Genomic DNA, 16763 nt, shown 5'->3' with positions numbered 1-16763 from the left:
CCTTTCCTTTCCTTTCCTTTCCTTTCCTTTCCTTTCCTTTCCTTTCCTTTCCTTTCCTTCTTTCCTTTCCTTTTTCCTTTCCCCTTTCCCCTTTCCTTTCCTTTTCCTTTCTCCTTTTCCCTTTCCTTTCTTTTTTCCTTTTCCCTTTCCTTTCCTTTTTCTTTTCCTTTTTCCTTTTCCCTTCCCCTTCTTTTCCTTCCCCTTCTTCTCCTTCCCCATCTTCCTCTTCCCCTTCCCCTTCCCTTCTTTCCTTTATATCTATGTGGAATTATTCCCTTTGTGGTTTCCTTGAGTGTAATTAACCTCTTTAAGATGGAATTTTCCTTCTGGTGCCTCTGAAGAATTGGATTTGTAGACAGATGCTGTTTAGGTTTGGTTTTATCATAGAATGTATTGTTTTTTCCTTCTAATGTGATTGAAAATTTTGCTGGCCATAGTACTCTGGGCTGGTATCTGGTATCTTACAGTTTGATGACTACAGGCCCTTCTGACTTTTTGAGTCTCCATTGAGAAGTTGGTTATTATTCTCATAGATCTGCCTTTATATGTTATTTGTTCTTTTTCCCTTGTAACTTTTAATATTCTTTTTCTGTATATTTAGTATTTTGACTATTACGTGTTTTTGGAATTTTTTTTTGTTCCAGTTTATTTGGAGTTCTATATGCTTTTGTGATTTCATTGAAAATGTTTTCTGTTTCTTTTACCTAGGTCTCCTTTTCTTCCTATATTTCTATTATTCATAGGCCTGGTCATTTCATAATTTCCCCGACTTCCTAGATGTTTTGTGCCTGGAGTTTTCAATTTAATATTTTCTTTGACTGAGGTATCCATTTCTTCTACCTTGTTGTTGTCAATGCTTGTGATTCCCTCTTCTGTGTCTTGTTCTCTGTTGGTGAGGTTTACCTCTGAGATTTTTGTTTAGTTTCCTATTTTTTTATTTTTATTTTTCAGTTTTATCTCAGTTTTGGTTTTCCTTAGTGATTCTTTTCTCTCATTTCTTTTGAATTGCTTTCATTATTTCATTTAACTGTTTGTATTTTCATAGTCTTAATTAAGAGATTTATTCATAGCCTCTTTAAGGTCTTTGGAAATACTAGTTACTTTGTTCATAATAGGTGTGTTTTGAAGTCTTTATCATATTTTTCAGCTATATTGCATTTCTTGGGTCCTACTGCAGCATTATAGGGTTCTGGTGGAGGTATATTGTCCTGGCTCTTAGTGGTTTTGGTTTTGCGATGGTATCTAGATATCTGGGTTTGGTGATTCTAGGTGTTTATATACAAGTCTTTCTTATCTTTGTTGGGTGGGAATTCTATTCCTTGGTCTCTTTTGCCTTCTTTGGGTATTAGGAAAGTGTAGTAGCTGTAGGTTGCCTGATGTTAAGTGCTTTTGCAGTTAGATGGGTGGCTGAGATGAATGAAGGTTGGCTAGAAATAAAGGTTGAGAAGGGCTTTAGGATATAGCGGATTCTGTCCTCATCAAGAAGTGGGGTTCCTAGGGAGTAAGTTGGAAATGTTGTGGGAAAAGGGATTTTGCAAGTAAGTTGAAGTAAAGAAAAGAATAATATGGTGAGACGGGGATAAAAGGGTTAGGGGGACGTTGAGTCTCAGTTGGAGTCTTCGGTGATGGAGTTGAGGTAGTAAGAGGGATACCTGTAGCAACCTGGCTGAGGGTGAGAATGGAATGTGGAAATGGTAATGAAGGACAGGAAGGATAGTATAATTACATACCTCAGTCCATGTCAGGTGTACCCACTGGTGGTACCAGATAGGAAGTGTTTCTAGGTATTGGGGCTGACAGAAAGGAATGGAGATGGACTAGTGATGGGTGAGAGGGTCCACAAGAAGGAGGAAAGCTGCGTCCACATCAAGTCATTGTGTAGTCACCCAGTGATGACAGCAGTGTGAGAAGAAAACCTCTAAGCAGGCTGCTACAGGGCTGGGGGTGAGACTGGAGAGATTATAATGAAGGACAGGAAGGAGAGTGAAAATTTCCTTTGCTTTATTTGTTTCCCTTTATTCAATTATATTTCTGTATTTCTTAAAGTCTCTTCAGGACAGTGGACCATGTTCTGTGCCTCAAGACACAGTTACCTCATACAACTACCATCAGCAGGTAATCTTCATAATGTTACCAAACAGTTATTTACAGTAAGCTAAACAGAAGAAAATGATTTTTTTTCTCTGCCTTCATAATTTTGAGCAGCTGGCTTTACTAAGGATTATTGTGCCCTCTGTTACCTGAGACAGTGATTATTACCTGGTACAATGTTTAATACAATGTTTAATACATTTATTTTAGAAATCAGTTAATTATATTTTCAGACACTATTATGTGGTCTGCTTTGAACATTTTATGAATCAATCATGAGTAAATTACCTTCTAAGTCTCTTTACTTAAACATAAATTGGGAGCTGGCATTTACAAAGGTAGCTGAATCCATAGAACTTGAAAAGGAAAGAAAGAGAAAACAGCATTTAGAACACTACGATTTTTTTTTTTTAATGTAGTGAAGCAACAGTTTAGGAAAAGAGGAAAAGTATTGATGCTCTGAGAAGAGAATATTTTTCAGGAGCAGAATACGGCCCTTTCCCAAGAGGTCAGACAGTTAACCAAGAATTAAAAAAAGAGGTCAAAGATTAACCAGAGTCTAGTAAGATTTGATGACTTGTTATTTTCAGATAATTGGAGAGGCTTAAGAGCCATATTATAGTAGTCAGAAAAGAAATGAAGGCTGCCAATGAAGACAGTGTTTAAGAGTCTGTTATTTGTTTTATATACATATATGTGTGTGTGTGTGTGTGTGTGTGTGTGTGTGTGTGTGTGTGTATGTTAGTTTTTTCATTTTTTTAAAGACAGTATTTCTCTGTGTAGCCTTACCTGTCCTTGACTCACATTGTAGACTAGGCTGCCATCTGCTTGGGAAAGCAGTATGTTCTCTTGAAGAATTTTGCACCTTAATCAGAAAAGAAGTTTCATTCATTTATACCTAAATACAAAGCATTCTTCTGCTTGAATCTTTATATAGATAAATACATATATGAGTGAAAATTAATATATATTACAAATGTGCAGAGACCTAGAAGTTACCATTTTAGGAACACGGCAACTAGGCAGATAAAGGATAGGAGTTGGAGGGAAGCTTTCCATGTAATGTAGCTTGATAGCTTTATTGTTTTGATATTAATGTATTATCCTTGCAGGAAGAAAGATAGCTCTCGCCGTAATCAGAGATAGTGCAAAAGAATTAACTTTAATATGGTTTGCATGCAGATTGACTTCTCAGTGTTTCGTCAACAGAGAAATCATAATATCCTTAAGTTAGGTTCAGAGGAGGAAACAAACACAATTTGAGAAACCAATTTTAAGAATTCTAATCTTTCTTCCACTTACAGATATTAGAAAGTTCTCCAGCAATTGCAGCTTCATGGGCCAGCCATGTTCCAGTTCTAGGTTTATCTAATTGTACAGGAGATAATCAATCTGTCAGTAACTCTGATGTTCCTTCACAAAATGCCACAGAACCTGTCTTTGTACCTCCACCTGCACAAGACAATCCAGGTGAGTTATTAGTGTGTATTTACTTTGGAAACCTTTTGTAGTCATGAATATGCATATACTGTTATTCCAGTTATTAGGTAGTATTGTAATTAAAAAAATAAATGTTAATTGTACTTTAAAAGGTTGTTACATCACCAAGCGCTCTTATGAGATTTGAAAATCAGTTTAAATTCTGATTTTGTAGTTTGTTTTGGTAATAGGGCTCTGATCAGATTTTAAACCTGCCATCTGTGATACAGTGGATAGTTAAACCTGACATTTGTGATTCAGTAGATAGTTAGATATTTTGTACTGTTTCTACAACTTTGAATTGTTTTGTAAATTTTTTCATAATGTGTATATGGGGCAGGGGTGAGCATGCTGAGGCTTGAAGAAACTATGGAGTTGATTCTTTTCCTTCCACTTGTACATGAATTTTAGGGATCAAAGTATGTTACTAGCTTTTTACAGCAATTTATTGCACCCACTGAGTTATCTCCCTGGCTCCGTTATTATGTTTCCTTACTTAATGATTGACATAGAGATAGATCCACAGAGCAAGTTCCAAGACAGCCAGGGCTACACAGAGAAACCCTGTATTGAGAAAAACAACTCCTACCTTCCAAAAAGAGAATTTACTTAAAGGTAGAATGGTCATGGGATGGGGTTTGATCTATTACTAAGTGAAATGCATGTGGCACTTGGTAGAAAGAATTAGAGTAGTGTAGTTTATAACAACTCATAGAATGGACTATCTAGGATTCCCTTCCAGGATAGTATTTCTCAGTGAAAAAAAAAAACTGTTGGGAATAGAGGGATAAAATTGATCAGGGTAGAGACAAGGATTGGGTTCAGAAAGAAGGAACTGAGACTAGAACCGGTGAATTCTAGAAATGTCACATTTTTTAACACTGCACAAAAACAATGAGCGAGAACTCTAGAGGATTGGGAAAGCCACCTTATTCTCAACTTTATGAAGAGAAAGTTCACATAAATATAAATATAATTAAAACATTTAGGTTGAATATTCTAAGTGGTATCAAAGAAAAAGGGCAGACCACCCTTCCAGATAGTAAAAAGCATGTCAAAAGTGTACCTACTAAACAAAATTAAGCTAAACAAATGTAAAAACTGTACTGAACTATTTCAAAATGAGGCAAAGATGTTAATAAAGTACCACAAGATTTCAGTTATAAGTTAGAATGAGAAAGTTTCATGTGAACTGACAGAATTCAGAGAACTAGAAGCAGATCATTTCAATATTGAAAAGCATAAAGAGCCTAAGGGGATATATACAATATATAATGCTTCAAGAGGAATGAGGATATAAGAAAGGAATCTATAATTTAAAAATCAAAGACTGATTCAAAAGAGACATGTTGCAGTTAGGTAAAAGAGATCAAATCTTGATAGAAATTCTGAAGGAGAATACTGAAGGGAATAAAACAGATAATAAAAAACTTTGTTGAAACTAAGAAACATGAGATCTTTGAAACATGCATGATATCACTGTGCAGAGATCAGAACATCAACCCAGAACATCCAACATTCAGATATTCCGATAAAATTGCTAGACTTCAAAGAAAAAAATAATATCTTTTGAGAATTTATGTAAAAGAGTATGTGGAATATAAGGGGATATTATAATCATCAAACTTTGACATAAATACTTTATGTAGGAAGGAAATGAAATAAAATTCACAATATTACAAAGAAGTCTGGCAAGATGGTTCAGCACATAAAACACTTCCTGCTAATTCCAGGAAACCACATGGTGGAAGGAGAGATTAGACTCATGAAAATCGTCCTCTGATCTCAATACATGCTATGGCGTGCTATCCTATCCTCCCTACCAAAACAAGTGTGAAAAAAATTCTCAAAGGACCATGATTTTCTTACCTGCTAGAGAGATTTTCAAGTATAAAGGATAGCATGTTAGAAGCAAAGTATTTTTCCTACGAACCCTTCTTGAAGAATCTGTTAGAGGTGTGTGGTGAAATAAGCTCCATGTAACAATTTGAATTAGTTGCCATTAAATAAACCTTTACTTCTTCAGTAAGAAGCATCATGCCGTGTGTTCAAAGCCACATATAACCAATAGCTACTGAACTCAACAGCACAGGGAATAATTGTACCATCAAAAAGTTTTAATGGGAACCTAGAAAGATGGCTCAGTGGTTAAAGGCACTCACTCACTGCTCTTCCAGAGGACCTGGGTTTGATTCCTAACACTCACATGATTACTCAAAACCGTTTGTAATTCCAAGGAGATCTGATGCTCTTCTGGCCTTTGGGGGCAGTAGGCATGCATGTAGTACACAAATATACATGTAGACAAACACTGATGTGCATAAATAAAATAACTTTTTTCTTATTTTTACAGGTTTTTTTAAAAGATTTGTTTATGTACATGAGTGATAAAATAATTTTTTTAAATTGTATTTGGCAATAGTATAGTAGAAAATGATGTTGGAGCTTTAGATTACAAAAATAAAATATTAGAAACAGTGGTACAAGACTTGATATAACTATTGAATATGTAGTTCCTTATAGAATAAGAACAAAATGAAAGCCAAGAGATTGAGAATTGACTATGTAGGAACCTTATATTTGGCTAAGATATCTACAACTATTTTTTAAAATGGGAAAATAGGGAGAAAAAAACCCACCATTTTGAATGCTGTCATTAATTACATCAGTTTCTTTTGTCTAGACAGATTAGTTTAATTATGTTATATCTAGTTTTGTTATCTATATTCAGGATCCTCAAGCTAGAAGGTAATTATAAAAGTCTAATAAATACAAAGTTTTTATAATCTTGAACCTGAATCGGATGCATCAATATGAACTTTGGCTATTTTACCTCTAAATATATCTTTACATTTCCTTATCTGTTCATTGAAAGTCTTGGAAGTAGTAAATATCCCTAGCACTGAATTTTGGTAGTGTTAAAATACTATTTATCATTTTGAAAAAAGAAAAAACAATGTTTTGTAGAAAAATAGCTGCTTTCAGATTTGGACAATAAATATTCAAGATGTGCCTATAATCTCTTGTCAACAACAACAGGAAAGCTATCAAAGATCTAAGATGCCAAAATGATTCAGGTGCTTGTTTAGATTGTTTTTCACTGGTTAGGATGGATCAATTTGAATTTCAGTGATTATAATTGAGATCATTTATAATGTAATATATAAAATGTCTAGGTTCCTAATAAGATTTTAAAACTTTAGCTTGAAGTCTATTTCCTTGAAAATGAGAAAATAAAGTGAAATAATTATGTATTTTGCCTTCCTGTTGAACTATACCACTAGGTAACTAGATAGTGGATTTGGGGGTGCACTGGGGAACTTGTGACATTACTATTATATTACAACTCGTCAATCAAAGAAAAATGACAGAGTATCACCATTTTCCAGTGTCTATTTGGATGGATGGATGGATGGATGGATGGATGGATGGATGGATGGATGGATATTAAAATTATTGGGTATTAAAATTACATTATAGTTTGGGTTTGGAGTGTCTCTCAGTTGTCTGTTGAAAGCTTGTTGAGAGATCTGTTCTAGTGGGATGTTGTAGGTTATTAATACCCTACTCTTGAAGGGGATAGTGGGATACCATCACTTTTTCTTTGCTTCTTTTTTGATTCTTATCTGCCATGAAATGAGCACGTTTCTTTGGCAGGTATTTTGACAACATGTTGCCTCTACCACACACCCCCAAATGATGATGCCATTATTTCATGGACTTAAACCTTATAAAAGTGTTAGTAATGATCGGCCTCCTAACAGGAAGTCTGACGGTCACACACTGCCTACAGGTGTGTAAAAGAAATCATTCCTAAGGCTGATATGGTTTCCCAGATCAAGCTGCCTATTTGAAAAAAAAATAACCTGAGAGCATGTTGAACAATACCCTCAATATGTAATCAGCAAAGTGGAGACTGTGAATTGGGAAAGCCAAAGGCCTCAAGTTCTTCAAAAGAAAAGCCATTAGGAAATGTAAAGGACAGAGGAAGGACAAATAGATGAAAAATAAAATTGAAGCCATAATAAACTTTTAAAGATGATTAAGATTTTGAAAGTTGTCTGTGGATAGGAAAATAAGTTGAAAAACACACTGAAGTGATTAGTGTTAGAGTGAGGATTGTTGTCAGTCATGTGGAAGTGAAAGGGCCTGGACATGGGGAAATTGGAAATGGCTTGGGGTGGCTGACAGTTTACTCCTAGACCTATATATAATCTTGAATCATTTAGCCAAACATTAATTTTTTTTCTCTCAGCTTCATTTGTAAATGAAGTGCATGGCACAGTGCTCAGAAAAAGTACATGTAACAAATGTTTGTGATGTGACTCTTTAATTGGAAATTTTACTCTGGAACCCTGGCTTTAATACTTACTGATAAATCTGGGAAAGCATAGCTTTTCTGTCTCCAGCAGAGGCTTGAGCTTAAAGAATTTAAATCACAGCTAAGTTAAGGATTTTAATGCGTCATGTGGATGGAACCATTACAAAACTTACCCTCTGGGTTGTTAAGATTGCTCAGTGGTAAAGGTTTTTACCACCAAGCCTGGTGATCTGAGTTTGAACCTACATGCTGGAAGGAGAGAATGGACTCCTGAAAGATGACCTCTGCTTCCCACATGCAAAATGTGCCTGCCAAATACATAGGACTCACAAAGACACACATATACACCTCTGAGTTTGAGGTAGCTAGTTCACATAGTGGGTTGCAGGTCAGCCAGGGCTACATAATGGAGGAGAAAAGGAAATTTTAAAAAGGTGCTTATTGTAGTATACACAATTATAAGGAATGCCAGTTAGTGCAGAATAACTCTAATTTCTTTAAATTTGATTATCTCAGGTTTGTGACAATTTATTTTGTTACCTCTAGGTCTAGTAGTTCATGTTTCTCTAGTGATCATAATTACATTCTTGTTTTCAAATAATTGGCCTTACCTCATTTTCATGGCACTGGCCACTAAAACTGGGGATTTGTGTGTGTGTGCTACACAAGCACTGAGAACTAAGCCATCCCTCGCTCTCTCTTCACATTTTATTCTTCAGCAGTCTCACTGGCCTAGACTGGCCCTGAGCTTGCTCTGTAGCCCAGGCAGGCCTTGAACTTGAGATTCTTCTACCTTACCCTCCCAAGTATCCAAGATTACGAACTTGTTCTGCCAGACTCCATTTTTTTTTTAAACAAAAACCTACTATGATTTGTTGATTACTAGTTTAAAACAGATAAAAAAAGAGAACTTTTTTGGAAATGCCATTTTATAGAAGCATCCATCTAAGCGTTAGTATACTCTGATAATCAAATTGCTTTTCTAAAACTATGAAAATAGATGTTTATAAATTTATAGCAAAACTCCAAAGAGTTATTAAGTTGTCAAAATTTGCTGTGTATGTTAGGTTTAATAAAATTCTTTTTCTGTTGTTCAGTTCTGTAAATTTTTCATAAATTCACTGTTATGTAAACAATACCATAATCAAAAGAGGATTTTGGTATTTCCATTCCCCCAAAAACTGCTTAGGAATTTTTTTTTTGCTTTGTTTTCATCTGTACATACATCTCCTATTACTATTAGCATGAAGCTGAATAAAAGGTATTTACGAGTATATTATTAGCATTGCCACTGAATGAAGGCGTAGTACATTCTTCTTGCTCAGTTTTCAGAGTAACAAATTCAGCTTGTGATTGTTTTTAAGGTAAACTCCATGGCTTAGAACTCTGAATTTAATGCGTTATTGAATGATGAGATAAAACTTTTTGCCTTCTGGTGTTAAAAATATCATGTATATTGCACAGCTTTGAAGTTTGGCAATTTCATTTGTAAATTGACTAAAATTACCCAGTAAAATTTGAAGGGTAGTGGCATTTAGCATTTGTCAAAATACAACAATTTTAGCTAGTATATTATGTGCATGTAGGTATTTTTACTAGGTTGGAAACATTATTGATCATCAGAGGGGTTTAATACACAAACAATTATATTTCAATTTTGTATTAAAACTGAGTCTCCTAGAGCAACAGAACTAAGAAATCTGGGTCCAGGGGTCTTTTCTGAGACTGATACTCCAACCAAGGACCATGCATGGAGATAACCTAGAACCCCTGCACAGCTGTAGCTCATGACAGCTCAGTGTCCAAATGGGTTCTCTAGTAATGGGTATAGGGGCTGTCTCTGACATGAACTCCTTTGTGGGCTCTTTGATCACCTCCCCCTGAGTGGGGAGCAGCCTTATCAGGCCACAGAGGAAGACAATGTAGCCAGTCCTGATGAGACCTGATTGGCTAGGGTCAGAGGGGGAAGGGGAGGAGGACTTCCCCTATCCATGTATGAACTTGGAGAGGGGCATGGGAGGAGATGAAGTAGGGAGAGTGGGATTCGGAGGGAATGAGAGAGGGAGCTACAGCTGGAATACAAAGTGAATAAACTGTAATTAATTTAAAAAATAAAAAAATATATAAAATAATAGTAATAATAAAATAGCAATGAATAAAGGCAAAAAAAAGACCCTGTGACTCCTAGATGAATCTTTTTACACTGTAATAGTGGATATAGAATGTTAAAGGGATAAAATATTGTGTTAGCCTGTTTTTAGATTCTCTTTCTCCTTAGAACTAGAACTTCATTATTTAAAGTTTCCTACATTTTTCTGAGACTGCCAGGAGAAAGTATAAGGCTGCTAAAATCTTTGCTGTGTGCAGTTTTGCCTCTTGACCAAAAGTGACAGGTTGCTTGAAATATCTTTAAATTTGCATTGGATAATCTCCCAAGTGTTTGTTTTTCAGTCACCCTACGAGGATTCAATAATGTTTTGTGATTATAGTGGGGTCAAAAACACGGGCCAGCTACTGCTCTAAAAGAGGCAACAGCTGTGCACTGCTAGCCACATTTTCTTTATTTGTTAGCTATTGCCATCCTCTCCCTGATAATTCTCCTCTATTTCTCCTGCTGCAGGCTATCTTCAGCCTGCTGCGGAAGCAGCCCCAGCAGTAGCAGCACCACTACCATTGCCGCCTCCGCCACCTCCTCCTCCGACTCATCTTGAAGCAGGAGATGCTTCTGGCTTACCTCTGCCACCCCTGCTACCACCTTATTCCTATGATCCAAGTGGGAGTGACCTACCCCAAGGTAGTGTATTTTGAGATTTGGTCAAGGTTGATTAGGTTTGAGATGGTTTTTAAATCTAGAACGTTTTCTGGATGATTTCTGGGTACACAACCAAGTGGGAATGATTTGAGCATATAATTCTAGGTGACTAACAAAAGGAGTAACTGCAGCTATCTTCTACATAGTAAACTAGTAGATAGTTGAATTTAATTATGACTCTCTGTTCCTCTCGTTAGCTACTTCTCTTCCTTGAAAGAGAATCACAAATGGATAGTTTCATTCTTTTCTCAAATATTTTATTTTAAATTGGGAGTTAATATTTAAAACTTTCTTCCATTTCTTAAATTCTTTCCCCAAGTGTATGTATTGTTAAACTTTTTGATACTTGGTACGCCAAATGAATTTTGAGGACATGAAGAAAGCTTCTATTCATCAGATCTGCTTTGAATATCAACCATGTGCTTCCTTAAACAGACAGAAGTGATTTTTCAATTGGAAGTTCTTTGTTGCCCCTGAGTTTAGCAGTATTACTCAAAGAGAATTGTAGCTGTAGTTGTTAGCAGCTTGCTTATACTTTTTTGCTTATAACATTTTTCTGATTTTTTTCCCCTAGCTGCTTCTTTTTTTCTGAGCCTTCTAGACCATGAACTAGTCACTGAGATTTTCTCCAACTCTGTTCTGTTCTTTTTCTAGCTAGCCTTTATTCTGAAATTCTGGTTAATTACTAGACATTTTCATTTAGCTTTTTAACTTTCAAACTTAAATGCTCTGTAATGAAATTCCTCATCTTTTCCCTCTTGTCTTTCACCAGTCAATACAAACATTTATTCCTCTTCTTGGTTTCCTATTTTGTAAGTATTATTGTTGTTTCTACCTAATTTCACCCAATATCTAAATCTTGATTTCTTTTATTCTGTCCACCTTTGGTGCCCAAGTAGTAGTCAGTCATCACATAATGCTGATTTTTTATTTTTTTTAGCATTTTATTGTGAAGATATTCAGATAAACATTGCTGATTTTTTAAAATTGGTAGTATAATTGCCAGAGAGGGTATGTTGTAGATGCTCAGCTGTACTGTTTTATCACATATTTGCTCATTGTTCCTTATTCATCTGACTGGAAATTAATCTGTCTTGTTTTTGATGGCTTTAAAGGTAAATTGTATATATCAGTAGACCTTCCCAATCATAAAAGAGGATAAAAATGAATATATATATACAGTAGAGTACTAGTCACCTATATAAAAGATAAAATCCTGTCGTTTGTGGATGAATCTAGATGACATACATAGTACTTGGTTCTGATGTGTGGTCAGCCCATCAGGGGTCAAATCATTAAATAAAATTAATTGTGCTCGTTGTGGAAGCTATCAATGCTAATAGCTTCTAAGTGAATAGTGGGATTACATATCCACCTTTTGTATCTCTATGCTGGGATTTTGTCATGCTGGAGCGATGAGCTTTTACCTCACTATACCATGTAATATAATCGATTTTATGATGAAGTTTTTGCACTGTATATCATTGTACTTTGACCATATTCACATTCTCACTATTGTGCCTTATGCTTTGATGCCCTTGCTTACTGCTTACTTTTTTTTCTAGGTAATTAGTTTCCTTTTGCTTTCATGTCTTTTATATACATTTATATGTAGTTATATGTAGTTAAATCTAGATTTGCATGAGGCAAAAGATGTGGTAATATGTCATTCCCAACATTTTTTTCCCCTCAGCCTCCTTTTAGAGCCCTTTTGTCAGTCATTCCTCTGCTACTTTGATGTCTCATTTTCCAATTTTGTCCTTTTAGTACATCAAATAAAGTTGACATTAGAATGTTAACCTTAGCACGAATGACTAAAGATACCCCCCCCCTTAAAGAGCGCTAGGCCAGACATGGTGGTACACGCCTTTAATCCCAGCAAAGGGAGGTGGATCTCTGAATTTGAGGCCATCTCTGAATTTGAGGTCTACATGAGAGAGGTCCAGGATAGCCGGGGCTACACAGAGAAACCCTGTCTTGAAAAACCAAAAAGAAAAGAAAAAAAAGAACAATTCTAAAAAATACCTTTAAAACTAGATTCTCCATTTGAAAGGAAACATTGGTCTGAGTCCGGTTTATTTCACATATGATCTGTAGTGCCCTCTGTTATATAATAGATGTCATAATTTTATTTTTTATAGCTGAATAAGGCTCTACTGTGCATATATGCCACCTTTATCCATTCATGCATTGATAGATCTTTAGGCTGGTTCCAGGTCTTGGTCTGTAAGGTTCACCGTTCTTGTAATAAGTATCAGCATTTCACTCTGTTTATAGTTGAACAGTACATAATAAATGTTGGTGCCACATTTATTATCTATCAATGGATGATGATTTGCATTGTTTCTATATTTTGACTGTTAATGATAGTGTCATAAACATTGGTCTGCAGGTTTTTGGGTTGATGTCTATGTGTACCAAAGAATTTACTCTACCAAAGAATTTACTCTCTGTTCTTATATTCTTTGGCTTGAACATCTGCCTTTATATCCATCTATATTAATCAAAATACAAAATGATTCTTTCAAAATGACAAAAAAATTGTATTTCCAATGGGAGTCTGTAACTTAAAAAGGGACATTTTTCGTGAATTCAACTGTTAGTGGAACTTGGGCTATACTAACAATAAAATATGCATGTATCTAGATCAGTCACAGTAAGATAAATATACTCATGGATACAATTAAAATACTGAGAACACTGCTGAGGATTTTGCTCAGTGGTAGAAGTCAATTTGATATTTTCAAGGCCTTAGGGTCCATTCCAAACATTAAAATAATACAAACAAAACAAGAATGTTATACATTTTCTCTTCTTCTGTACATCTAATTCTTGTTAATTTGTGAATTGTTTGCATTGAATTCTATACTTACAGAAGTTTTATAAATTTTGGTTTTATCTCATTTTCACTGTCTTGCTTACTGTCCCTTCTCTTTGGAGTTTGGTGGTAGTGTGTTAGGATAAATCACACCAAGATGAGTTTTTTCATATTATGCCAGCTTTCTCAACGAGCATCACTTCTCAGCATTAGTAGAGGAGCAGTTTGTACTATTTAGAGGTGCTAGTAATGGAGATACAGTTATGATAAAATTTCCATCTTGAAACAAGCAAGAAGATGCCTTTTCTAGCTATTTCCTTGGCAGTAACAGAATGCTATCCCAGTAACATCTGTTTAATACTAAGAACAAAATTTGTATTGAGTGATTTAACTGTGTGTTACAAAATGATCATGGCTGTGCCATGTGAAAAGTAGTCCTTTACTTTAAAACAAAACTGACAGTGGTAGTGTGTGAGATGGCTATGTCCATATCTATTTTAATAATGCTCAGGGAAAAGCCTTTAAGTGATAGTTCAAATTGCTTATGTCAGTCTCTCATACAATTAATTTTGTTTTTGTTTAGATACAAAAGTTTTGCAGTACTATTTCAATCTTGGATTGCAGGTAGGGATAATGCTAAAATTATTTTGATAAGTCCTGCATTCAAATGATAATCTCTATTGAGAAAACAGACTCTTGAATTTTAAAAGCCAAGAATACTGTGACTGTCTAAAGGGTCTTATTACTCTCATGGGATCTCTGAAAGTTCTATTTGTCAGTTTTCTACCTTGGCATGGTTCAGTTTGCCTTACTATATATGAAAAAAAAAGTGTTAAAGAGAGTGGGGCCTGGGCTCTAATCAGCATAACTTCATATATATTAGGTTAGGCTTCATATTTAACATTATATAGCAGCCCTTTTAGTGTTACATACTCAGAACGAATTAATTATTGTTTACCTAATATCTTACATAAATTTCTGTATTCTGTGTGAAGTTAATCAGACCTAGTACAAAGACATTTAAATAATTTTTTTAAGCACTAACTTTAGATTCTTGCCAAATTCTTCCCTGAGGTGTATGTACTAGCGTACATCTTGATAACACTGTGGGTGTTTTGGTGGAGCTTGGGATATGGAGCTAGGGATCATTTTTCCTCCTTCAGTACACTTCCGTTCTTACTAATATAACCTATAACCTAGATACCCTAATGCCTGGAAAAGAATATTTAGCAAATGATATTAAACTATTAGTCTCAGGTAGTTTGTAGTCCTTGCAATGATTTTTCTTAAGCATGAGCAGATTTTCTTCTCCATAGAAACACATCTAAATTAAGAGTAGTTGGGTAGGTATTTTTTCTGTGATATTATCTTTTTAAATGTTGCTTTAAGAGTTGATAATTACTCATCTCTTCAGTTATTACACTCATATCTGGAAACTATGATACATAATCCACAAGACTGAGACATTTGAAAATACTCTCATTGTCAGGCCTGATGGTACATATCTGAGAGCCTACCTAGTCAAGAAGCTGTGGATCACTTCACCTCTTTACATCACAGGGATACTGGGAGATGAATAATAATTAAGAGCTTAAAACTTTTTTTACTTTGTTATTAAAAGTAATAGTGTTCATTATAGTATACTTGGGAACTTGTAAGGGTATTAGGAAAAGCAGGATCAGTAATTATAATGTGGTGTTTTTGTACTTTGGAGTTTTATTTATTAAAAATATGTATCATGCTATGAATTTTATAATCATTTAACTCAACCTGAGTAGATTTGTTTTTGTCTTTACTTTTTAAAGATGTATTTATTTATTTATTTTATGTATATGAGTGGTCTGTCTGTACGTATTCCTGAATGCCATAAAAGGTCATCAGATCTCATTATTGATGGTTGTAAGCTCCCATGTAGTTTGTGGGAATTAAACTCAGGACCTCTGGAAGAGCAGCCAGTGTTCTTAACCTGCTGAGCTATCTCTCCAGACCATGTTTCTGTCTTCAAATATTTGGTAGCATGATTCTTGTTTGTGTAGTATTATGCCATTACATAATACAAGTCTTACAACTCCATATTGTTGAATGCTTTGGTTTCTCAGTAGTTTTTATTTTAGAAAATAATGCTACAAGTGACATGTTTATGCATAAGTCTGTTTATGTCTTTGATTTCCTTAGGGTGATTTTCTAAGTTCATCCATAGGTACAAATATGAGCTGTAGGTGGTATAAAATATCTTAAACTTCTAGTTTAAAAAAGAATACGTCAGCTGTTATGACACTTGGGAATTGACAGCTGGTTGTTTAAAGCTCAGAATACCTTACTTTAGGTAGAGAGAACAGGAAAGACTTTTGAGTGTTTACTTGCTCTCTTGTCTTGCCTCAGTGCTGTCATCACAACTATTGGAACTCCATGTTCTATATGCCACACATGCAGCAGCAGCAGCAGCAGCTTCATGTCGAGAGTTATCCAGAGTACACCGAGCAACCTCTGGTAGACCAAAGTGTTCCTCACTTGTATGGTGATGTAGTGAGAACAGATGACACACAGGTGGAAGTGTCAACAAATGGTGGGTATGGCATGAGATTGCCAACAAGAACATCAACTGAATTTTATTGTGTATAATTTAATTATGGTCTTCAGAGAGTTCAGTAAATTCATATGCATCTAGACTATTGGTTCTTGAAATGTAATATGTAGATGCCTTGTGATCCTTGAGGCCGTAGAAAGGATGTCTGCAGAAGGTCAGTAGTATTTACAAACAATACTAAGCTATTATTCTTCCTCTTTGCGATACCAAGGATTTAAAGTTGAAAGCTACTCTTGCTACATTTCTTGGTCTTGTCATCCTCAAAAGAACAAGAAACAGGGACAATAACAAGATGTTTAAAGTGTCATACAAGATAACATCAGTAGATCTCAGGAGCTCAATACCAGGGATTGAGCACAGGGCTTCATACATCCCAGGCAAGAGATCTACCACTAAGTTACAACCCCATATCATTCTTAAACTTTTTTAGTTATGTTTCTCTTATGGTGAAGAGCCACCATGAACTTAGAGAAGAAAGAGTTCTAGAAGAGTTTATTGCTAGCTTGGTTATAGTTCCAGAGCATTAGTTCCTGTTCTTCATGCAAAGCATGACGGCAGCCATGCATGTATGGCACTGGAGCAGTAGCTAAGATCTTACATCTGATACACAAACATGAGGACATCTGATACACAAACATGAAGCAGGGTGTGTGTG

At 35.3% G+C, this 16763-nt stretch overlaps 1 protein-coding gene across 1 annotated transcript in view; it reads left to right on the top strand.

The window, feature by feature from the left end:
- Window positions 1-16763, top strand: part of LOC129674883 (putative bifunctional UDP-N-acetylglucosamine transferase and deubiquitinase ALG13) — a 51177-nt gene that overhangs the window by 30618 nt on the left and 3796 nt on the right. The window contains exons 18-22 of the mRNA XM_055604965.1: window positions 2047-2115; window positions 3396-3561; window positions 10512-10685; window positions 14105-14145; window positions 15904-16087. Of these exons, the coding sequence (XP_055460940.1) occupies window positions 2047-2115; window positions 3396-3561; window positions 10512-10685; window positions 14105-14145; window positions 15904-16087 (634 nt within the window). The remainder of the gene's footprint in view (window positions 1-2046; window positions 2116-3395; window positions 3562-10511; window positions 10686-14104; window positions 14146-15903; window positions 16088-16763) is intronic.

This window comes from Psammomys obesus, unplaced genomic scaffold (genome assembly GCF_907164565.1).
Source record: "Psammomys obesus unplaced genomic scaffold, mPsaObe1.curated_primary_1811, whole genome shotgun sequence".
Lineage (NCBI taxonomy): Eukaryota > Metazoa > Chordata > Mammalia > Rodentia > Muridae > Psammomys > Psammomys obesus.
This window is presented reverse-complemented; position numbering and strand designations above follow the sequence as displayed.